Below are 25,574 nucleotides of genomic sequence, written 5' to 3' on the forward strand. Positions count from 1 at the left end.
AACACAAAGAAAATAGAAAAAATACAAGAAAGAGCACTCAGATTTATTTATGACGACTACACAAATTCTTACAATACACTTCTTGAACAGTCTAAGCTACCAGCACTAAAAATCAGAAGATTAAGAACCATGTCATTAGAGACATATACAATAATTAATAAATCAAATCCAGAATTCCTACATAATTTAATAAAAATTAAAGAAAATTCATACAACTTCAGGTACAAAGGCATAGCAGATATATCACGGCCAAAAACATCAAGGTATGGTAAGAAAAGCTTCAGTTATGAGGCAGCAAAACTCTGGAACTCCTTGCCAAATGAGGCAAGGAGCTTATCAACCTTTGGCCAGTTCAAAAATTTTATCTCCACCTGGTGTTTTTCAGGAAAAAGTAAATGCAGTTCTTGTAAATAATGTACTTACTTGCTCCCCCATAACTTGATCTCGAAGCCTGCTTTTTTTTATGTTTTATCTTTTTGCAGTTATTTTTATTTTTATTTAGCCATTTATTTCTTTTGCTGATGCATTATCTTTGCTATAGCTGCATGCAGTCTTTTGTTTGTGCTTATAGTGTTTAAATTTGCATGTGCTACTCTGTTATAAATACTATGTGCTGATATTAGACATTTGTTTTGAAATATCTTGCTTAGCTTTTATTCTGCATGTGCTATTTATGCATTAATATATATGTGTGATGTCTGTATGTTTGTGTTGTATGTGTATCTGATGTTATTACATGTATGTTTTGTTTATAAATATCAGTCGGTTAAAGAGCTCTTAAGAGCTCATGTTCTTTGTTATTATGTATATATGCAACCCGACTTTAAATAAAGATTACTTTACTTTACTTTATTTCAAATTCTATGAATTACGAAAGTCGCTTAGATGTATGTGAACAACTCTTAGCAATTAACCGATAATTAACTAATATAAAAAAATGTGGTATGCTTGCCAATGAGACAACTCTCCACAAAAGACCAAATGACACAGATCTTTAAAACAACTATAGCTCACCGTACGGCCTTCAACAATGAGCAAAGCCCATACCGCATAGTCAGCTATAAAAGGCCCCGAAATGACAAATGTTAAACGAGAAAACTATCGGCCTAATTCATGTACAAACTAGAGGATCTCCAGAGCCTGTATCGATAACCTTGGCCGTCTAAGGGAATATCAAACAAAGCAGACTCTCCAACATTGTAGACGAGAATAAACCATGACAAAAATCCCCATTTTCAACGGTTGATCTTGTATTACTGATCTTTTAATCTGTTTAGTTTCTTTGGCTTATTTATAGATCTTGCCTTGCTGATAATTTTTGTAATTGAGTGTTTATTTATCTATCATAATGACGCATAACAGGAAAAAAAATGTTTCTCTCTAAATATCACAGTTTTCATTATAAAGGCAAAAAAAAGGGGGGTCGTAAAATTTGTCATTTATGGGCAATAAATTAAATCATTTAAGAATTTGTCTTATAGTTTTGACGTACATATAGACAATTGGTAGAGCCATTTTTATTTTCTTTCAGACTTTCGCTATTTATAACGGTTCAAAAAATAATAGACAAAACTACTTTTAGCGATGTCAGTCCTGTTGGTTGGCAGGCAGGATTATCTTAACATTTTTTAACCAGATAATGATGATTGTGGCCACGTTTAGTTAAAACTGTCTCAGTAGTTTCAGAGAAGATTTTTTGTAAAATATTGTCACAAAAAAAAAAACGATAAAAAATTGACAATGATGGACAACAACTCCTAAAGGGGTCAATTGACCATTATGGTCATGTGATGTTTTTTTGTAGATCTTACTTTACTGATCAATTTTGCTGTTTACAGTTTATCTCTATCTGTTATAATATTCAAGATAATAACCAAAAACAAAATTTCTATAAAATTACCAATTCTGACACAGAGACCCATCAACAGGTTGTATGATGCATCTGAAAATTCAGGGCAGATAGGTCTTAACCTGATGTACATATTCATCCCTCGTCAGATTTGCTTTAAATGCTTTAGTTTCAAAGAATTAGATATATGCCAAAAACTGCATTTTACCCCTATGTTCTACTTTAAGCCATGGAAGTCATCTTTATTGATTCATTTTTTAAACTAAATACCTTGAGGATGATTTAAGCCAAGTTTGTTTCAATTTGGTCAAATGGTTTCATAGAAGATTTTTGTAACATCTTACAAAAAATTACGAAAAGGTGTGAAAAGTTTACTTTAAAGGGCAATTACTCTTTAAGGAGTCAATTGACTATTTTGGTTATTCTGACTTATTCATAGATCTTAAATTGCCGAACAATTTAAATATTTAAGATAACCAAAAACTGTAAAATTCACCTAAAATAACCAATTTAGGTGCACCAACCCAACAACGGGTTGTCTGATACGTCTGAAAATTTCAGGGCAGATAGATCTTGTTCTGATGAACATTTTTACCTCATGTCAGATTTGCGTTAAATTCTTCAGTTTCAGAGCTATTATAAGTAAAAAAACTCGATTTTACCCCATGTTCTATTTTTAGCCATGGCGGCCATCTTGGATGATGAGCGGGATCATCGGATAAATTTTTCAAACAAGATACCTAAAGGATAATTTAGGCCAAGTTTGGTTTCATTTGGCCCAGTATTTCAGAGGAGAAGATTTTTATAAAAGTTAACGGACTACGACTGAGACGACGGCGGACGCCAAGTGATATAAAAGCTCACCTGGCCCAAAGACCTGGGCCCGAGGTGAGCTAAAAATGTACGAAAAACAAATATATAACACATCAAAAACCGACAACCACTGAATAACAAGCTCATGACTTGGGACACGAACATACATACGATTATGGCGTGGTTAAACATGTTAGCGGGATCCCAAACCTCCCCTAACCTGGGACAGTGGTGTAACAGTACAGCATAAGATCGAACTATAAAAATCACTTGAAACTGATCTTACCTCATCAGATTGATACAAATAAAGATACATCATTTACATAACAAAAACACAGAGTGGACGTAGCCGGGTAGTTGTACATCACAACAACAAAAAGACACAAAGTATACTGATCTGATAGTTCTCGCATTTACTGACAGCTAGTTATAAGTTTAGACTTAGTAATCACAGCATGGAAATATTATCAGGGAGACATGTATGAAAACTAATAAAAAGCATGAGTCCTTTTTAGATGTGAAAAGTAAAATCACAAAAATACTGAACTCCGAGGAAACAAACGACAACCACTGAACAACAGGTTACTGATTTAAGACAGGTTTAGTTTAAATATACAAATACAAGCATACAAATGTAGCGGGTTTAAACATTTCAACAGGAGCCTACCTTCACCCTAACCTGAAACATTAGTGAAAAGTTACAACATGAAAATACACGCTATAAAATATCAATTGATAAGGCTTATCTCGATCAAAAAGGCATCATTAGTTCATGTCTTCAATTGGATCTAGGTATTGACAACTAGTATCGGTTTAAAATTCATCTTCTCGACAAAAGAGGAGATCTAAGTTTCCCAACTGTGAACTTTCCATTTTTATGTACATGTAACGACATTCCAGCATCGCATTCATATGAAATATATAACTCCCAGTTGATACAATATTCCAGGATTTGCGTTTCCTACCATGATTTCTTTGAAATAGGCTTGCTGGTATCTTCCGTCTCTTGTTTGTTAAGAAGTGATCGACATTTTGTACTAGAGTGTCACCTTTAGGATTTGTTAAGAAGTGATCGACATTTTGTACTAGAGTGTCCCCTTTAGGATTTGTTAAGAAGGGATCGACATTTTGTACTAGAGTGTCCCCTTTAGGATTTATTAAGAAGTGATCGACATTGTGTACTAGAGTGTCCCCTTTAGGATTTATTAAGATCTCTTCCGTCTCTTGGTTGTTAAGACGTGATCGACATTGTGTACTAGAGTGTCCCCTTTAGGATTTATTAAGATCTCTTCCGTCTCTTGGTTGTTAAGAAGTGACCGACATTGTGTACTAGAGTGTCCCCTTTAGGATTTATTAAGATCTCTTCCGTCTCTTGGTTGTTAAGAAGTGATCGACATTGTGTACAAGAGTGTCCCCTTTAGGATTTATTAAGATCTCTTCCGTCTCTTGGTTGTTAAGAAGTGATCGATATTGTGTACTAGAGTGTCTCCTTTAGGATTTATTAAGATCTCTTCCGTCTCTTGGTTGTTAAGAAGTGATCGACATTGTGTACAAGAGTGTCCCCTTTAGGTTTTATTAACATCTCTTCCGTCTCTTGGTTGTTAAGAAGTGATCGATATTGTGTACTAGAGTGTCCCCTTTAGGATTTATTAAGATCTCTTCCGTCTCTTGGTTGTTAAGAAGTGATCGACATTTTGTACTAGAGTGTCCCCTTTAGGATTTATTATGAAGTGATCTACATTTTGTACTAGAGTGTCCCCTTTAGGATTTATTAGGAAGTGATCGACATTTTGTACTAGAGTGTCCCCTTTAGGATTTGTTAAGAAGGGATCGACATTTTGTACTAGAGTGTCCCCTTTAGGATTTATTAGGAAGTGATCGACATTTTGTACTAGAGTGTCCCCTTTAGAATTTATTAAGATTACAGTTATTAGACAATTAATTTCAAAATGCAGTAAACGTCTGAGAAACATTCATTTGGAAATATTTTTCTGGACAATGACAAATGAAGATTTATATATTGATATATTATTCAGATTATATCTAGAAAGCCTTTAGTTCTCTATGCTATAATGTGTGTACTATTGTTTGTATGTTGTTTTTTTTTCTTATTTAGACATGGCGTAGACTTTTATTTTTAATTCATGAGTTTGAAGGTCATTTTGCTATTTTTTGCTTCTATTTTACTATTAAAGTTAAGAAAATACACTTTTGCTACATATTTTTTTTTAACATGAATTGAGAGTTTTTTGTTATTTCAAATTGAAACTAATTTATTAATGTAAAAGTTCAAACGAGTCACTAACAAAGTATATATATACAAATTCAAGATATAAATGTATAAATGTTTTATTTCTGTGTATTCCTTCTCATATTCTCTCTCGCTATAACCATAGCAGTGCCTTTTAATTTTGAATCGTATTCCAAATTTCCAAATATCTTTTTATGTTCAGTAATGTCATCTTTTCCAGTAACGAATTTCGGCGTTATAATATTCATACCGCTAGCTCTGTTAGCCACGACCTCGTGTTTGTCATCAAAATCCAGCTGTGCTTGACATATCTGTGCGTGATTATGGACGCCTGCGTTCTGCAAAAGTTTTTCTATTTCGTCAAACTTTTGCATCATTGGGTGATAGACTGACTCGTAATCATCGTGGTACTGGTCTTCGCGTTCTTTCTGGCGTAGACATTCGTCTTTCATATGGTCTCGGAGTCTTTCGATATTAGTGACAAGATGAGTCGCACGTGCGTCTATAGCAGATATTAAAGAATTGTAGTCCCTATGCATAGTGCCCCTCCTTTGAAAAATAGATATCAAAGATTTTAGATCGTCCTCATTTATTTTCATATTCTTCTCAATTTCTCGAACAGCATTCTTTAATGATTTGAATTCATGCTGTTTGTGTTTTCCTTCCACGCACGTGTCACAGATGAGACGATGGCAGTCTTTACATGCAAACGACACCTTCTCATCCGGATGGTCTATACATAAGATTTGCTTCCTTGGACCTACTACTGGAATGTTGTTGAGCAAAGTAGAAGCCATACCACATCTGTAAAGAATGGACATTTAAAAGAACTATTAAAGATTGATATGATGCATCATTGTTTGCTAAACATGCAAGGTTCATGCATATTCATAACAAATACAATATGAAGAGGTGGATCTACATCTGGGTTCTTTAAATTATTTATTGCAATCTTTCACCTGTCATTGTTTTACGAATTCAGTCGATGCCAAAAAGAAAATTTTAAACGCTTGTTTTATCCCTTGCCTTAAAAGTAAGTCCCAGCAAGGAATTGTATATATATATACAATTCCTTGGTCCCAGATAGTGTAAAGTGTTCATCAGAAACCTCATTTTGAAACGATTCTAGATAGTACAACATCTCTTCATGTATCATTCAGGGAAATTTATGCTCAATACAGAACTTCAATAGTATCCGTTATTGTATTCCAACTCGGGGCATTTAGACATGTTATCCGGCGTCATACACCAATACAAACTGGCAGCCAGCAAATTAGGAAAGTCAATGGTCAATGTCGCTGTAAGGGGAGCTGGCAGCTAAAGGATTTGCAACCCGTTAAGTGGGAAATATTATTTCATCATAAATGACAATAAAGACTCTGACCCAAAAAGTCACAATTTCGAAAAACTAAGGATTTCTTTTCCCAAGAGTAGATTACCGTACAGTAGCCGTATTTGGCACAACTTTTTTGGAATTTTGGGTCCTCAATGCTCTTCAACTTTGTACTTGTTTGGCTTTTCAGTTGTTTTGATATGAGCGTCACTGATGAGTCTGATGTAGACGAAACGCGCGTCTGGCGTATTAAATTATAATCCTGGTACCTTTGATAACTATTTTTCAAAAATATATTGGCTCGTTTTGTTTGCCAAATTTTAAAAGTCCGGTAATAGTTACAAAAGTATTGTTATATGTTTGTACTTTCTTGTTTGCCGGTTTATAACTTGAATTATAAGCAGGATATGATTTCTTTACGTCAGTTCAAAAGAAGTAATAGTATCTATAGATAATGCATCAACCATTTCATCCACTCCTCTTTTTATTGACATCACACAACGTGACTTGCGAGTCCAAATGTAAACCATCCCCGTATTATTTCTTAGCGCCAACAAAACAACGGGTGTTACAAATTAAAAGGAACCGCTTACCCTTCCGGAGCACATGAAAACATCCAGATTTGATGGACTCGAGATCATGCTGCCCAAATTCAATATAAAAAAAGAGAATATATATAGGGATATGATTGTCAATTTTTTTTTTACTGATGTAATAACCGTCTGTTCTTTTGACCATGATTGTATCTGTTATATATATGATATTTAGTTGGCCAGTCATGTTTCTTCACTTCTAATTTCTTACATTCAACTTTTATCTGAGTGGTATGAAATTTACGTTTTATAACGGCAATATGAATCATGCAAAGTTCCATTAGAATATGAACAAAATATTTTATATATAAATATAAGACATTTTTGTAAAAAATAGTAAAATGATACCATAAACAAACCACGATGTCATAATTACTGAGCTGGTGATTTGTTCAGTGTAACCCATCACTAGTTTAACTGTAAATCGGTCAAATATTGGGACATTTCTTCTTCTTTTCAATTACAAAGAGATATTAGTAATACTGAGAAACATATGTATACATTGATAAGAATTAATTTTGAAAACACTGCTAAATGATTTAAACGAAAAACAAAAAGAAACAAAAATATAAAGAACAAAACAAATTAATTCTAATAAATAATGTACTTACATGAACAATATTAGTACAGTATATCAATATTGCACGATTGGACAAAACGTGAAATGATTTTGTTAAACAAATGATTTCATCCGAATCATTGGAGATCTATAGAGTAATATTGACATACAGATATCAACAATAGAATATTTAGAAGAGATTTATATCTTTTTCAGCTATTGATCCTTATTTTAAATCTGAATATAAAAGAATTATTATAAAATGGAAAGGCTTGTCACTACTATGCATTCAGTGTACATATATCAGGTATAGCTGCCTGTATACAACTTCTTGGTGTACTAGCTGTATAAAACTTCTTGGTGTACTAGCTGTATAAAACTTCTTTATCATGGTAATGCATTTTGAATATAATATATTGAAAGAAACTAAAAAAAACCCAAATAAGTTGATATTAATTTGTCACATAATGAGAACATACAATCGGATATTAGGAATTTATTTGATTAGTTTTGACCCCCCCCCCAAAAAAAAAATGAAATTAACTGAAAAGAAAAAAGAATCATGATATGAAGTTCCGACATACGATACAGTGATAAACAATGATGACATTATAATGGAGAGTTGTCTCATTGACACTCATACCACATCTTCTTATATCTATATACTGTTTTCTTTTTTTAATTGATCTTTAAACAAAATTTAATCAAGAAATGTATCCCCATTATGTGTATAGACAGCAGATATAAATTTGTTGTCAATATACTTCTTTCAGGTCAATATAGCCTTGTATCGACCTCATACAAAGGCTATAATTGTATAATATTTCTAATACAGAATAGTAGTAGCCTAACATCATGCAGACACCAGCAGTATGGTATGTTTCTCAGCAAAATTATCTAGAATGTAATGCAATGTGTTAATAATTACAAAAAATGCTCGATAACAACCATTAACAAATATAAAGGATGTGAATGTCGTTGGGTTGTTGTCACATTGACTTATACCTCACATCAGGGACTTTCTATACTAATTGTTAAGAAAGTCCCTGCTCGCATCTTCTTTTTTGACAGACTTAAAACAAACAAACTGCAAATGAGGCCCGAGTCTCCAGAAGAAAGAGGATCAAAGAGCTAGGGAAAGAGATCATTGACAATGATAACCCGAATAATCCAGTCGTTATATTACGATCACTACGATCACTCCATTAACTGGAGGACAGTGACCGTAAGGGGGCGCCGTAATTATTCGAGTTACGACAATGAACATGTAATTAAAAGTGGGCAAACCAGGATGATATAAAAAAGAAGATGTGGTATGATTGCCTATGAGACAACTATCCACAAAAGATTAAAATGACACAGACGCCGTTTAACAACTATAGGTCACCGTACGGCCTTCGGCAACAATGAGCAAAGCCCATACCGCATAGTCAGCTATAATAGGCCCCGATAAGACAATGTAAAACAATTCAAACGAGAAAACCAACGGCCTTATTTATGTAAAAAAAAAAATGAACGAAAAACAAATATGTAACACATAAACAAACGACAACCACTGAATTACAGGCTCCTGACTTGGGACAGACACATACATAAATAATGTATTAACGGTACACCTGATCTTTCATCAACATAGTCATTACACTGAACCTGCCAAGTTAAACTACTAGTATTAGGGGGCGCTTTTACAATCTATTATCACACACTTCGTTAATCAAATCTAAGACTAAATTGGGTTTCGTGCGTCAATTAAGAAATTATTTTGGGTCTTTTATTGTATTATAATTATATATAGGGTATAATTTGTCCAATTTTAGATGTTTGTATACTCAGTGACAATATGGAGTGAAGCATTTATTCCGAAGTTTGAACTTCGAAAGATATCAGTGGCGGATCCAGAACTTTTCATAAGGGGGGCGCTGACTGACCTAAGGGGGGGGGGGCACTCCAGTCATGCTTCAGTGATTCCCTATATAATCAACCAAATTTTTCCCACGAAAGGCCCCCCCCCCCCCCTGGATCCGCCTATGGATATATATACAAACTACAAAAAGTAGCCGGGATAACTAGTTTAAAAAACTTCAAGTTAATGCAAAATATATTTTCAACATTTTAAACACCTCGTGATGCCTTCTTTGAAGAATTAACAGAGTTAGATATAATAAAGGTGTACTTAGGTATAATTTAATAACAATCAATTATATCTGCAGCAAGTTCATATAAAACTTTAGGATGGTCAGGCCGTGGTGACTTTGACGTATTTAAGTTTTTAAGTAATTTGTTAATTTCTTTTGGTTTAAGACTTCATCACTAGACGGTTCATCGTATTTAATATCTTTTAAAAAAGTTTCATCCTCATCATCTTCTTTAGTGAATACACAAGTTTGTAAAAACGTTATACCCAACCTAATATTTGAAGAAACACGTATCAAAAGAAGTCCGTAGCCGGTCCTTAATTAGAATTTCTATCACGAACCAAGATGTCAGCGCCCAGTTTCAATTTCAACGTTGGGGTTTTAGGACATGTTGACAGTGGCAAAACAAGTTTATCTAAGGTTTTGAGTACCACAGCGAGTACAGCATGCTTTGACAAAAATCCCCAGAGCAAGGAAAGAGGGATTACCCTTGATCTTGGATTTTCATCTTTCACAGTAGATATGCCTGATCACCTTTGCTCCGAATATCCAGATTTGACCTCATCTAAACTTCAGTATACATTGGTTGACTGTCCAGGTCATGCATCATTAATAAAGACAATCATCGGAGGTATAATAATAATGTCATTAAAATAACAAAAACAAATCTCGAATTGATCAAATTTCTTTTTAAATCTAAAGGTCATTATTTAGGACAATATATAATTTGCCTAGCTAACGTATGATATGAGACAGTTGTTACCTGTGAAAGGACACGAATTAAAAAAAAAATCATTAGAGTTTTCAATGGAATACTTGCCGCTGAAAATTAGACAAGTAACAATCATTGAATCATATTTTTTAGGTTTAAATACAAAATTATGTACCTTTGGGTTTATTGTGTTGCCTCCAGTTGCTGTTACATTGAGTTTTTGATGTTTTGGGGTGTCTTTGTTGTCTGACAGTTTGCTGTCTCATCGGCTTTTAGTTTCTTTTTGGTCATTGAGTTTTTGTCATGTCTTTTATGTCTATTAAAATGTTGTTTTTTTGGGATACGATTGCTTTCAAGCAATCTGTAGACTTATACCGGTGGCTCAGAGCAATTTCCCTCACGTCAATCGTTTTATTCTAAACATTAAGGAACATCTCAGATTCTTATGATTGTCTTGCTTTAAAAGGTAAAAACAAACAAAGGGATTGAACTTAATCAACTTTCCTATAATGTTCTTTTCATAATCTTCATGTTTGATAATTCCCTTGACTTCGATGCGTGTTTTTAACAACACGGAAAATCAGAATTAAGCAGTATTTATAATTAGAGTAGTTATAAATTTAGAAACACGTCAGAGGGAATTCCCAGTTTTGATAAAATGCGAGAGTTCTCTGAATACCGATAAATCTATTTCTGTCATATAAGAACTGAAGTGGAGTTTTTCTTATATGTTACCGTTATGAAACTGATATTTGAGATTGTACTTCCATAAAGAAATTGAGAACCATCTAGGTCGTTAATAAGCATTTAATATATCTTGCCCCAGGGTTTGATTTGGAAATTATGCGCATGCCAGGGGTTTATCTGGGTATTTTGGGAAAAAGGACCCTGGCCAGTTTAGGGAATTTTTTAACGCGGTTTTCAATGAAATTGGGAAAAACAACCAATATACCAGATGTTAGTTTTAGTGTGATTAGTTCATAAAATTATTTTTTGTTGGTGAAAATAAAGTAAGGACTACACCTTCTTTGTTTTTTAAATATAACAACATGGCATTTCAGTTTATTTGAGTATCAAAATAATGAGTTCCAACTTCTTAAAGGATTGTTACATTTTTTTGATTTTGACATGAAAATTAGTGAAATAAAATATTTTAAGTTCTGTATAAAATATATCCTGTTTCTATTTTCTTTTTTATATATCTTTTAGTTTTCAATTTTAGTATTGCTATGATAGCTGTCACATGTTTGGTTCTTTTCATTTTTTATTTACTGTATTTGATTGACAAACCCGGATTTATATACTTGTCCGTTTCCGGATTTGACCTGGTTTTAGTTTATTCCCACACTTCCTGTTAATTTATTTATGGCAGCCATTGTTTGTCAATGTTGTTTTCATTCAATATGTTTCAACTTGGATTTACACATTACTTGTTGGCGATTTTTTTACATATTTTAGCTAGCGGTTGAATAAAATAAACATCTCTGTCATGAATAATAAAGATTAAAATGAATTTTGTGATCATTTGGGAATTTTGCTGCCAAAATTGGGAAAAATGTAGGGTTTTTGCCGTTGGGAATGGGTCTGAATACCGGACCCTGTGGAATGCTAGAAAAATCCATGCATGCGTATAGTTTTCTTGACTTTAAGGGGTTTTAGATTTAATGGTTGCTCTGGATTCCCCACTCAATTAATTAATTTATAACTCATGGGATCTTTTCTATGTATGTCTGCTATTGAGGGTTATTGTTGTTGCATAATTTTAAATCATATGCATCATTTAGATTAAAATAAATATATTCCACATCGTAGAACACCCCCTCAGGCGAAATGGAGTCTTCCATATTATCGTTTCGAGTTGTCTCCCTTCCGGCAGTAACTTCCGTGAATTCTGAATATAAACAAGACGTCGAGTATTAGCTCGTTCTGTCAATAAACGTCGTATTATATTAAAAACGAATGCAATTTAAACCAATAAATGTGTACGGAAAGGAGCCATGTCTTCTTCTTTGGTATGTATTATCCACCACTATATTGGTGCACCCCATAAATGGGTAAATGTTCATTAATGATATGTATAGTCACATTAAAGGGATTATCTTATCAATACTATTTACATAGAAATTCAATATAAATTCAATATAAACATATGATGAATGACCCAAAGGAAATTAAATATTTAAAGAGTAAGGAATGGGGTTCCTCCTAGAATTAACGTAGGAAAAAAGGTGATAAGATACGAATTGAAATCGACATCTACATCTACATCATACTATGATCCATCAGCACATTGATGACTATACGTCGGCACATCGCTAACAGACACTTAATTAAATATAATAACCAATGAGTGAAATAAAATACCTTCTCTGACATCTCTCACTCTGAGTCAGTCAGTGACTGCTGTGGAAAGTAAACTTGGTATTGATAGTACAAAAATAAAACACAATAGACCTAATTACATTGTTCATACACTTTTATCCGGGTTTGGCTATTTTGTAACTATTTTACATGTCTGTTTGTCATTTGAATTAGTTTTGAAAATAATATTATCCAGCTACATGTACATGCATACATATGTCAATGAAACAATGGCAATCGTATCCCTCAGAGCAATCTGCTCTTTGATAATTTTGGTGTTGGAAGGTTGCTTGTAGACATACACTTCAATCATTCTTTTCATACTATTTGTTAGTCCAAATAATTATGACGTCTTGAAAGGCTATTATAATTTTTTTCTTTGACGCCTTACTTCAAAGTATTTGGACTAACTATTTGTATTAAATTATTGATTTTGTTATGTTCTTGTAAGATAAAAAGACTTTTTTTCAACCAGTATATCTAAAATAGAATTATTACTAAATGGAAATAAGGTACTGTACAAAACACTGTATACATTATTTAAATACTGGAATACAAAAAAGGCAAAGATTGTAAAATTTTCATTTGCTAAGCCTCTGCCAAACACACAGCATATACATACCTGCCAACTTTCACGATTTAGGCGTGTACTACACGATTTTGACCCTTTGTCACGATTGCACGATCGTGATCGTGAAAAAAGCTATAAAACACGATTTTGTGAAAATTTACACGAAAAATTTCATTGTTCCCGATTTTGAACTGTGTTCAAGGGAGACAATCGTGTTAGCCAATCAAATTCAGTGTTTCTTGTGATCAAATTAATGAGCCAATCAAAAACGTTTTCTCTCAAGATTATTCTAACATGCTAGATTTTGAACTTGTGTTGTAGAATTTTAAAATCTTGAACATGGGTGATTTTTCACCTTCAATGAGGTTCTTACACAGATTAAGAATAAAAGCATGGCTGATTGACAAAATTCAACGATGCAGTACTACCATAAAGATAATAAATAGTAGTTTATTCACTAATTTATTGACATTACACTTGCTTTAACATATCTATTCAATTACATTACCAAATCATTAAAGTACAATGTACTATTCTTTATTTTTTACAAGGACCAAACAAACAGGTAAATGGGGGACTGTCCCTAAGACAAGGGTCATTTGACTATAATAAAAAATAAATTAGAATTTTTTTTTTACTTGAAAATGGGAAAATTCATTATATTTGGAAAAACTTTTCTAAATGAGGATTAGGATTCCAATTTTTTTTTTAGGTCTCAGAACATTTCAAAATTATTGTACATGTGTTGACCATATAATACCAGATAGATCATAAGATGTATACATTTGTAGTTCTTTGGGAAAATTTCTTCAGATAGTATGAATATGTGCTCATTTGTTAAAAAGTGGGTTTTAATGGCCTTACATTGAGGGGTTACCCCTAGCATGTCACCCCTAGGTGTTATTCCCAACTTTATAAAGGTCCTTCTTTGTGCATAATTTTGAATTGGAAAAGCCAACAATCATTTAATATCTTTACACATGAAAATAAATCCTGGTCTTATAGCTACATATTGATCTTTTCTATTGATATAATAACTAGAATCATGCAAGTATCCTTAAGATTAAGGCTTGTAAGCTCATCATACAAATATGACACCTTTTCTAGACCACAAAACAGCACGCGCAAAATACGTCGCAAAGAACTTAACCTTTGAAATTGTTGTCGCGCACTAAAACCCCCATGGGCACTTTCAAAAGTTGGCAGGTATGCATATATTAAAGAAAAAAGTCTTATAAAGACTTTGGGTTGCATATGATTATCTTTCAGAATTACTTTATAAGCTAACAAATTACATATATTTGTTTTTATATTTGACATCCACCATGAGGGAATCCTGTAAAACCACCCCACATGTACAGTTTAATCAGTATTAAGCAAAAACTTGTCTTAAAAGACCATCAAATTTAGATCCCTCTAAAGTACATTTCATATAAATTGAACCTGTATTAAAGGCCACCTGTCTTAATTGACCACTTTTTTGCTCTCCTTTAAGTTGTCTCTTAAAATAGTTTGACTGTTTTTACATTTGCATATTTAGACAAAAACACAGAAAATGTTGTTAAAAGTTTTGTTTTTACTCTATTTTTAGGAGCACAGATAATAGACTTGATGATTTTAGTAATTGACATTGTGAAAGGAATGCAGACACAGACTGCGGAATGCCTTGTTATAGGGGAGATAACTTGTCCAAAGATGATAGTCGTTCTAAATAAAGTGGATCTATTGCCACCAGATAAAAAGGAAGCAATGATTGAGAAGGTGATTCTAAACATTAAAAAATTATGTCATATATATATATACTGTAAATTCAGAAATTATTGATTGCATTTATTATTGCGATTTTGTCATTTTCGACTTAAATGCGATTTTAATTTTTAAGATTTTGAAAAAAAATCCTGTTTAATTCATATAAAATTTTTCAAAATACGAGTTTAAATTAATGTATTTACAACTCTGTCGCATTTTTCGCAATAATTTCTGAATTTACAGTATATGTTCTGTATTATATGCTCTCTGGTCCATTAATTTTTTTTCCATCCTTCTGTTAGTCTGTCTAACTCTTGTATCAGGTTTCTTTGGAATTCACTGGTACTATTATAATCAGTATTGAATATAATACAAATATCTGTCTTGATAAATGTTTCTTTTTTCTAATTAGTAATTGATTTAAAACTTTTTATTTTTAATCTATATCGTCAAATGTTTTTTCAAGAGAAGTTATTAACAGATGAAGTATATAGTCTGAACTTGATTGATGAAATCAAAGCAGTTTTACTCTAATAACACTAAAGATGGTAAACTGGCTCATGAAAAATTTCAGTAAAAAGAAACTGCCTCTTCAGCATCAGGCTTTTTTTCGTTTGAGTTTTGTATGAAAATATATGATATTGTATACTTTTTCAATATTTTCTGAAAACAAATGCACCCATAAGAAATAACTAGATATATATAATAGAAGGACCTCATGTTTAATCGTTTGTTTTATCTGGTATATGGTTAGACTTAAATGTCAGTGAATAAATCAAAATAATTTAAGTGGTGTGTACAAACTGTATAGCAGTTGTTGATTTCTGTTTAGATGAAAAAAAGAATGCAGAAAACCATGGAATCAACAAAATTTGCTGGTTGTCCGATAATACCAGTAGCAGCAAAACCTGGTGGCCCTGAGGTAAGATAGCATTACAATGTTTTTTGTTTGATTGTAGCAGTACCATTTGGGCTTAATATGCTTAAAGTGTTTTATTTCATCTGAAAATATATAGTAACCTTGAGCTAAGGTCTGAATAATTCAAGTTTATAGTTATTTGTGTCTGATTATACCAGTAAGGGTAAGGCTTACATGTATTGTGCTTGAGTTAGATTTATCAACCAAGATGTCATTAGACTGGTGGGTCTGAGGTATCATATCATTTAAGAGGAAGTTTAAAAACAATTTTATTATGGTTATCAATTTATTTCCCTGCTCAATTTTGTCATGTAGATTGAAATAATAAGCTTATAGCAGTATAGCAATACAATTTCATCTTGTAACTGTAAGATCAGATCTGGCAAAAAATGAAAAGTCATTGGACTTCAAAAATTTCTAGTAGGAACCCCGCTGAGCTCACCTGGCCCAAAGGGCGTTGTCTTTAACTTTTACAAAAAGCTTCTCCTCTGAAACTACTGGGCCAAATTTAACCAAACTTAGCCACAATCATCATTGGGGTAGTTTAAAAAATGTGTCTGGTGACCCGGCCAACCAACCAAGATGGCCGCCATGGCTAAAAATAGAACATAGGGGTAAAATGTAGATTTTGGCTTATATCTCTGAAACCATTTAGCATTTAGAGCAAATCTGACATGGGGTAAAATTGTTTTTGAGGTCAACATCTATCTGCCCTGAAATTTTCAGATGAATGGGACAACCCGTTGTTGGGTTGCTGCCCCTGAATTGGCAATTTTAAGGAAATTTTGCCGTTTTTATACGCCCGGGACGGGACGTATTATGGTATACCGTTGTCCGTCTGTCCGTCCGTCCGTCTGTCTGTCCGTCCGTCGTCCACACTTCGGACAATAACTCAAAAACACCTTCATCAATTTCCATGAAACTTAAGTGAATTGTTTATATCTATTGACGTAAGCTCCCTTTCGTTTTTTTTTAATATCAGATTTTAAGTTTTTGATTTATGGGGCTTTATTCATAAAAAAAGGGGGAATTTTCAACACTTCGGACAATAACTTAAAAAGGCTTTCACCAATGTCCATGAAACTTTGGTGAATTGTTTATATCTATTGACGTAAGCTCCCTTTCGTTTTTTTTTAATTTCAGATTTTAAGTTTTGGATTTATGGGGCTTTATTCATAAAAAAGGGGTGATTTTCAACACTTCGGACAATTACTCAAAAAGGCTTTCACCAATGTCCATGAAACTTTGGTGAATTGTTTATATCTATTGATGTAAGCTCCCTTTTGTTTTTTTTTTAATTTCAGATTTTAAGTTTTGGATTTATGGGGCTTTATACATAAATAAAGGGGGATTTTTAACACTTCGGACAATTACTCAAAAAGGCTTTCACCAATGTCCATGAAACTTTGGTGAATTGTTTATATCTATTGATGTAAGCTCCCTTTCAATTTTTATAAATTTCAGATTTTAAGTTTTGGATTTATGGGGCTTTATTCATAAAAAAAGGGTGATTTTTTACACTTAGGACAATAACCCAAAAAGGCTTTCACCAATGTCCATGAAACTTTGGTGAATTGTTTATATCTATTGATGTAAGCTCCCTTTCAATTTTTATAAATTTCAGATTTAAAGTTTTGGATTTATGGGGCTTTATTCATAAAACTAGAGGCTCTAAAGAGCCTGTGTCGCTCACCTTGGTCTATGTGAATATTAAACAATGGACACAGATGGATTCATGACAAAATTGTGTTTTGGTGATGGTGATGTGTTTGTAGATCTTACTTTACTAAACATTCTTGCTGCTTACAATTATCTCTATCTATAACAGTACTTTCTATGGAAAATGTTATTGAAAATCTTCAAATTTTAAGAAAATTGTTAAAAATTGACTATGAAGGGCAATAACTCCTTAGGGGGTCAATTGACTATTTTGGTCATACTGACTTATTTTTAGTTCTTACTTTGCTGTACATTATTGCTGTTTACAGTTTATCTCTATCTATAATAATATTCAAGATAATAACAAAAAAACAGCAAAATTTCCTCAAAATTACCAATTCAGGGGCAGCAACCTAACAACCGATTATCTGATTCATCTGAAAATTCCAGGGCAGATAGATCGTGACCTGATCAACAATTTTACTTCCTGTCAGATTTGCTCTAAATGCTTTGGTTTTTGAGTTATAAGCCAAAAACTGCATTTTACCCCTATGTTCTATTTTTAGCCATGGCGGCCATCTTGGTTGATTGGGAGGGGCATCAGACACATTTTTTTAACTAGATACCCCAATGATGATTATGGCCAAGTTTGGTTAAATTTAGACCAGTAGTTTCAGAGGAGAAGATTTTTCTAAAAGATTACTAAGATTTACGAAAAATGGTTAAAAATTGACTATAAAGGGCAATAACTCCTAAAGGGGTCAACTGACCATTTTGGTCATGTTGACTTATTTGTAGATCTTACTTTGCTGAACATTATTGCTGTTTACAGTTTATCTCTATCTATAATAATATTCAAGATGATAACCAAAAACAGTAAAATTTCCTTAAAATTACCATTTCAGGGGCAGCAACCCAACAACGGAATGTCCGATTCATCTGAAAATTTCAGGGCAGATAGATCTTGACCTGATGAACAATTTTACCCCAGTCAGATTTGCTCTAAATGCTTTGGTTTTTGAGTTATAAGCCAAAAACTGCATTTTACCCCTATGTTCTATTTTTAGCCATGGCGGCCATCTTGGTTGGTTGGGAGGGGCATCAGACACATTTTTTTAACTAGATACCCCAATGATGATTATGGCCAAGTTTGGTTAAATTTAGCCCAGTAGTTTCAGAGGAGAAGATTTTTCTAAAAGATTACTAAGATTTACGAAAAATGGTTAAAAATTGACTATAAAGGGCAATAACTCCTAAAGGGGTCAACTGACCATTTTGGTCATGTTGACTTATTTGTAGATCTTACTTTGCTGAACATTATTGCTGTTTACAGTTTATCTCTATCTATAATAATATTCAAGATAATAACCAAAAACAACAAAATTTCCTTAAAATTACCATTTCAGGGGCAGCAACCCAACAACGAAATGTCCGATTCATCTGAAAATTTCAGGGCAGATAGAAATTGACCTGATGAACAATATTACCCCTGTCAGATTTGCTCTAAATGCTTTGGTTTTTGAGTTATAAGCCAAAAACTGCATTTTACCCCTATGTTCTATTTTTAGCCATGGCGGCCATCTTGGTTGGTTGGGCGGGTCACCGGACACATTTTTTAAACTAGATACCCCAATGATAATTGTGGCCAAGTTTGGTTATATTTGGCCCAGTAGTTTCAGAGGAGAAGATTTTTGTAAAAGTTAACGCCGGACGACGGACGCAGGACGACGACGGACGACGGACGACGGACGCCAAGTGATGGGAAAAGCTCACTTGGCCCTTCGGGCCAGGTGAGCTAAAAAGGGTGATTTTTAACACTTCGGACAATAACTCAAAAAGGCTTTCACCAATGTCCATGAAACTTTGGTGAATTGTTTATATCTATTAATGTAAGCTCCCTTTCAATTTTTATAAATTTCAGATTTTACATTTCCGTGTTATGAATTTTTATGCTTAAAAAAGGGGGGATTTTTCCAATTTTGGGACTATAACTAACACTTTCACAAAATTTTATGTATGGATGAAAAATTAAGAAAACAAACTTAGTTAAATTTGAGGTAGCCTTAATAGTGCCAATTTTTTTGTGCATTTTTATTTATTATTTGTATTTGACAGGGCTCACACTATTTCTAGTTGATCATATAAATTCATTTAAAGCATAAAAGACAAGTTAAAAGAGCAACGGGCATATCATGCGCCTAAGCGCAACCCTTTATTGGTTATTATCTTGAATATTATTATAGATAGAGATAAACTGTATACAGCAATAATGTTCAGCAAAGTAAGAGCCTCTAGTTTTTGTCCAAATATTCTATAAGTAGAGTGGTTTGATAGACTTTATTTAATATAAATTTCATGCATGTGTTATTTTGTCCCATATCCATAGTAGGAAAGGTAGGTTGATCCAAAGTACAATGTGTTCTTTTAGTTGGTTGTCTATTGATACAGTACAATCTAAACCAACAAGTTTTCAAACTCAAAACACTACAACTATTCTCTGTGTCACACAAGGAAACTCTGAAATCAATATATATTAATGGCACATGGTGTCTGTCTGAGATATAGGATTTTTTGTTTTTATCCAAAGTACAGTAAAAGTGAAGAAAATTGTACAGTAACACTATCAGCATGTTTATTTATCTATCAGCAGAGAAACAGCAATAAGATAAAAACAGAACCAAAAGTTTGACACATTCTCCATTTCCCTACTTTATTTTATCTCTTATTTATGTCATAACATGCTCATGCTTTTCTAAGAAATTCATTCAAAACAAAATCTTACAGATATGGCAGCCTGATAATTGTTATATCTTGATAGTATAAATGACATTTGTTCATGTACATGTCTACATATTATGTTATGTTATTTTTCATTTTAGGGTGGGGAATCAGATGCTATTGGACTGACAGATTTGATAGAAAAATTGAAAACCCATACATACAGACCAAAAAGGAACCCAGAAGGACCATTTATTTTTTCCGTAGACCATTGCTTCTCAATCAGAGGTCAAGGGACTGTCATGACAGGAACTGCTTTAAGTGGAAAAGCTGTCATAAATGATGTAAGACTCATTTAGAAGGACTTACATGTATTATCAGATTATCTTTATTTAGAATTGATATGAAAGGCAGCAGAACATGGGTTCAAAGGGAGGGAGATCTACAATCAACATTTTTAATAAGAGGGAAGTTTTTAAAAGAGGCATGACTGGAAATATTCTTGCTCACATCTTGTAACAATGTTCAACTGCCTATGTTTTTGTTGAATACATTGGCCTTCCAGGGGCGTAGCTAGAATGGAATGCTGTGCAAGCAACTATGGCTGAGTGGAGCGAGGCAAAAACATTTTGGGACCCTTTTATGCGGAAAAATGTTGTGTTTTTTTGCGGTTTTCAGTCATAGAACGGTTGAAAGAGGAGCTATATGTAGATAGGACTTAAAAAATTATCAATGTAAAACTATTAATAAATCTTCTGAATAGAGTAATACATAAACAACACATATTTGTGATACAGAATTTACTCAAATCTGCTCTTCTGGTCTAGACAGAAATAAACTTCTCAAATACTTTGTCAATGTTCACACTGTAATCTCGTTGAATATGCAGTAATGCTAGTAACTGCCGTTGTTCATTGTTGATCGTACATTTGTTTTCAGGATATGTAGTACACTGATAGGTCTCCATGGCAGGACTCGCGAGATGTTATAAATCAATACTGTTTTGGCGTGTTTGCAGGGTGATTGTCCGGTAGTCTGTCGATCACATCACCTCTGCATATTTTCAACACTATCGAAGGGTTCTGATAATTCTAATGCCGATTGGTACATCTCATTCCAAACTGATGAACCGTACACTGTAAAATGAGCTCCAAAATTACATGTCTTAGACTGAGTATTACAAATTCAAATCTTGTAAAAGATACAAGTTACTGTCTGATTTTGTCATAATCTCCAATAAAAACCAAATGCTGTTATTTAATGATATTTCATCAATTTAAAAAGTGACAACATAGGTGTTTCCTTTAACATTCAATTTAAAAATTTTATTTTGCCTTTTTTTTTTTGCCTGCCAAATCGATGTGCACGCAACTGCGTGTTAGCGTATAGGGAGCTACACGCCTGCTGTCAATCCAAAAAAATTAAACTGGAAAAGCAGAACATTTTTATAATTATGCACAAAACATGTAACAATTTATATGTCTGTGATATCAAACTTTTATAAAAAAATTTTTTTAATACTTTTCTATACTTAAAATTGTAAATTCTTAATTACTGATTTCATACAAACACTTTGTATGGATCTTAATGATTGGTTATTGAATAGTTGTTTTATTGCTAAATGTGTAGTGTCAAATTATAGAAAGAGAACATTAAAGACACTGATGTCACATGTGTTGGTGGACCCAAAGAAAGGAGACATAATTATAATGGTTTTAGAAAACAAAGGACTATGGTGAAGTTCAGAAATTGACTTTTGTTTACCTATAAAACCTACAAAAAAAAGTTGTGTTCCAATTCTTTAATACAAACAATTATTGAATGCCTTTAAACATGTTTTACTCTAAAATAGTATTGTTCTCATTATCTGTTTTATATTTTAGACTGTAGAGATCCCATCAATGAATGTTAACAAGAAGATCAAATCTATTCAGATGTTTAAACAACCAACAGATAAAATAGTTCAGGTTTGCATTTTTTACTGGAATTCAATTACACCATATTCACTACAGCTTAGACACATTGTGTCTTTTTGGAGTCCTCATCCTTGGTCGTCCAAAATCTAGAAATCATTACCTTTAGATTTGGTAAAAATATAAAAATAAAAAAATAAAATCATGGCTACTTTTGTGGAGGATTGGAAAGGATAAAATCTGCATGACTGGTAAAGTAATGAGAGTCTAGTAAAAGAAATGCTCATTATAATCATACTCAGACAAGCTGAAATCAAAGTTTCTAGCAAGCATCTTAGAAGTACACTTGAAACTGAAAGATTTTGAGTTCATATTATGCATGTGCATAAAAGTTGAGGAGTGTGAAAACTTTAAGTATACCATCAAAATTTGATAATATTTTTTACTTTCTGTAAAATATTGTATATGAATGCCTGGTTAAAATGTTCTTTTTCATAATTGTTATTTACTTTTCTATGTCATAACAAAAACATTGTTCTCTATCATAGACCTAATTTTCAAGCATTCAAGCATTTTGTTATAGTTTCATCCAAAATATAAAGTCAAATCAAGTCGCTTATTCTAAGATTTTGCTTGTTACTTGAAATCAATATTGTCAATGAAACAACAGATTAAAGGTTGATCTCCATGAGTTTTAATTTATCCAAAACTTATCATGAAATAATTATCTCCCCTGTGACAGTAAGAATGATTTTAAATTGTGACAGGGGAGGTAATCATAGATTTAATAAGTTTCTCTCATTCTAACATGATTTTATCCTTTTCCCGACATGTTAATTATTTTTATTTAATCAAGGTGTGGTTTGTCTGATCTCAGTTTTTCATTGGTCAAAATTTGATTTTGACGTTGAATTGTCTTGCTTTCCTCATAATTTCCCTCTTGTGACGGCATGAGAAAAAGGTGACCATGGCTGATGATGTCACATGGAAAGAACACATCTTTTTGCAGATCATTTAAAAAAAAAGGAATAAGTTTGCCTACATATTGTTTAAATATCATCAGAGAAACAGTTTCCACCATTAATTCTTGTGTAATATATTTATCCAATCTCGACAATTAAATTTTAAATATATGGATTTGAACATTTAACTGTCCTGACTGGATAAATATTGTATCACACTTGATGCAGTGGTAGAATCTATATATATTTTATCTTCAAAACAGGGAAACTTGTGTTTTGAGTCTTGATTTAAAATGTTATAGTATGAATATTCTACTCTATGAATTTTATAAAATCTCAAAATTATTATGAAATGAGATTATCTCCCCTATGACAATAAGAATGATTCAAAATTGTGACAGGTGAGGTAATTATAGAGAAAATAAGAATGTTAAAAAAAAGGAAAATCTGGACATTGCAAAAATTATTTGTATTTTTCTTAGTCTAAATTTGAAATGTTCAAGTAAGAATATGCTATTGAAATATCAAATGTCTTATTTTATGTTTCCTTTCACGTAGGGTGATAGAGCTGGAGTTTGTGTAACACAGTTTGACCCTAAACAACTGGAGCGAGGTCTGGTCTGTACTCCAGGTTCTCTACCCACATTTGTAGCTGGTATCATGACTGTATCCAACATTCTTTACTACAAAGGAGCCATTAATTCTAAAGCTAAGTTCCATATAACAACTGGACATGAAACAGTCATGGCTAAAGTTACATTTTTTGGATTATACGAGGACCCTAATTTTGAAGTACCAGATTCTACAACTGTTCTAGATTATACAAAGGAATATGTATACCAGGATAATTTTATAACAAATACAGCAAAACAAGATCAAGCAGAGGCTCAACAAAGGTTACCTATAAAACAATATGCTCTTATAGAGTATGAAAAACCAGTCACATGTCCACATAACTCTCTTGTGATTGGTTCAAAGTTAGATACTGACATTCATGCTAATATGTGTAGAATAGCTTTCCATGGTCAGCTTTTAGAGTGTTTTACTGACTCGAAGTATTTAGTTAATAATCTACCAAAATTGAAAGTTTATAAGACTAAAGTACGTGAGGGTTTAGTGGAACGATGTCAAGATGAATATACTTTGATTGGTAAAAATTTGTTCAAAAAGGAAACAAATATTCAATCTTTTGTTGGACTGAAGGTGACATTATCCTCTGGTGAGAAAGGGGTTATTGAGGGAGGATTTGGACAAAGTGGAAAGTTTAAAGTCAGAATTCCAGGTAATTACTTATAATATTTTATGTTATATTAATCTATTTAAAATGATTTTAGTGGAATGTGGAGAAATCTTTGATTCAATAATGGGTCCACAATGGTGCTTAAAAAAAATGGACATAAGTTAAATGAAAGATTTGACCATGATTTCAAATATAATGATTTGCATTGTTGATGCCTGATCACCAGAATATTAAAAATGGATTTCAATAATTTTTTTAACAAATTTTCTAACAAATTGAATAATTTCTTTTTACAGATGGAGTTTCAAAAGAAATTCAGCAAAAATATTCTGGAACGAAGAAGAAAAATAAAAATAAAGATTCAGAAGCCAATCAGGATGAACAACAGACAGACCATGAACCAATCAAAATCTTTCTAACATTTAAAAGATATGTGTTTGATCCAGAGAAAAAAATGAAACAAAGCTGATACTTATGTTGATATATAATTGTGAGGGTGCAATATTTATTATGGAGTAAATTATATAAAAATCTGAACTTTATAATAGTTGTTTTCTAAACTGCTTTATAGTATATTTACTTTCAGTTTACAACCATGAGTAAAGAATAGAACATAACAGAGTTACTAATTACACAGCTAACAATACAAAATCATTGGTAAAAAGAGAAAACACTTACATCTAAAGTACCAATCATTTCAATAACTATATCTAAGAGATTATCAGAATCAAACTATTCTTACTTACATTGACTTTGTTAGGAAAAAAAACCAAACATGCAATAGTTATTTAAAATGTCAGTCTGCTTGATGGTGTACTGTAAATATAATTGACCTCTAGATATATTTTTGTGTTTTATGTGTGGTCAAGTTGCTAACTCATTGACCTCTAGATATATTTTTGTGTTTTATGTGTGGTCAAGTTGCTAACTCATTGACCTCTAGATATATTTTTGTGTTTTATGTGTGGTCAAGTTGCTAACTCATTGACCTCTAGATATATTTTGTGTTTTATGTGTGGTCAAGTTGCTAACCCATTGACCTCTAGATATATTTTTGTGTTTTATGTGTGGTCAAGTTGCTAACTCATTGACCTCTAGATATATTTTTGTGTTTTATGTGTGGTCAAGTTGCTAACTCATTGACCTCTAGATATATTTTTGTGTTTTATGTGTGGTCAAGTTGCTAACTCATTGACCTCTAGATATATTTTTGTGTTTTATGTGTGGTCAAGTTGCT

General features: G+C 32.6%; 1 protein-coding gene and 1 long non-coding RNA gene across 2 annotated transcripts; one reads left to right on the forward strand and one right to left on the reverse strand.

Moving 5' to 3' along the window:
* Nucleotides 1–4,993: 4,993 nt before the first annotated feature.
* LOC143062215 (uncharacterized) lies at nucleotides 4,994–7,564 on the reverse strand. The gene is made up of 2 exons (XR_012974611.1): nucleotides 7,451–7,564; nucleotides 4,994–5,717 (listed from the first exon to the last, which is right to left on the reverse strand). It is a non-coding gene; the product is annotated as an uncharacterized LOC143062215 (long non-coding RNA).
* A 2,298-nt stretch (nucleotides 7,565–9,862) lies between these two features.
* On the forward strand, nucleotides 9,863–24,882 carry LOC143063437 (selenocysteine-specific elongation factor-like). The gene is made up of 7 exons (XM_076235591.1): nucleotides 9,863–10,164; nucleotides 14,769–14,938; nucleotides 15,759–15,848; nucleotides 20,384–20,566; nucleotides 22,106–22,189; nucleotides 23,656–24,379; nucleotides 24,634–24,882. The coding sequence occupies exons 1-7, from the start codon at nucleotides 9,879–9,881 to the stop codon at nucleotides 24,804–24,806; spliced, it is 1,710 nt and encodes a 569-aa protein (XP_076091706.1). The 5' UTR covers nucleotides 9,863–9,878; the 3' UTR covers nucleotides 24,807–24,882.
* The last annotated feature ends 692 nt before the right edge of the window (nucleotides 24,883–25,574 follow it).

Source organism: Mytilus galloprovincialis, chromosome 2 (assembly GCF_965363235.1).
Source record: "Mytilus galloprovincialis chromosome 2, xbMytGall1.hap1.1, whole genome shotgun sequence".
In the NCBI taxonomy this organism is placed as follows: Eukaryota; Metazoa; Mollusca; class Bivalvia; order Mytilida; family Mytilidae; genus Mytilus; species Mytilus galloprovincialis.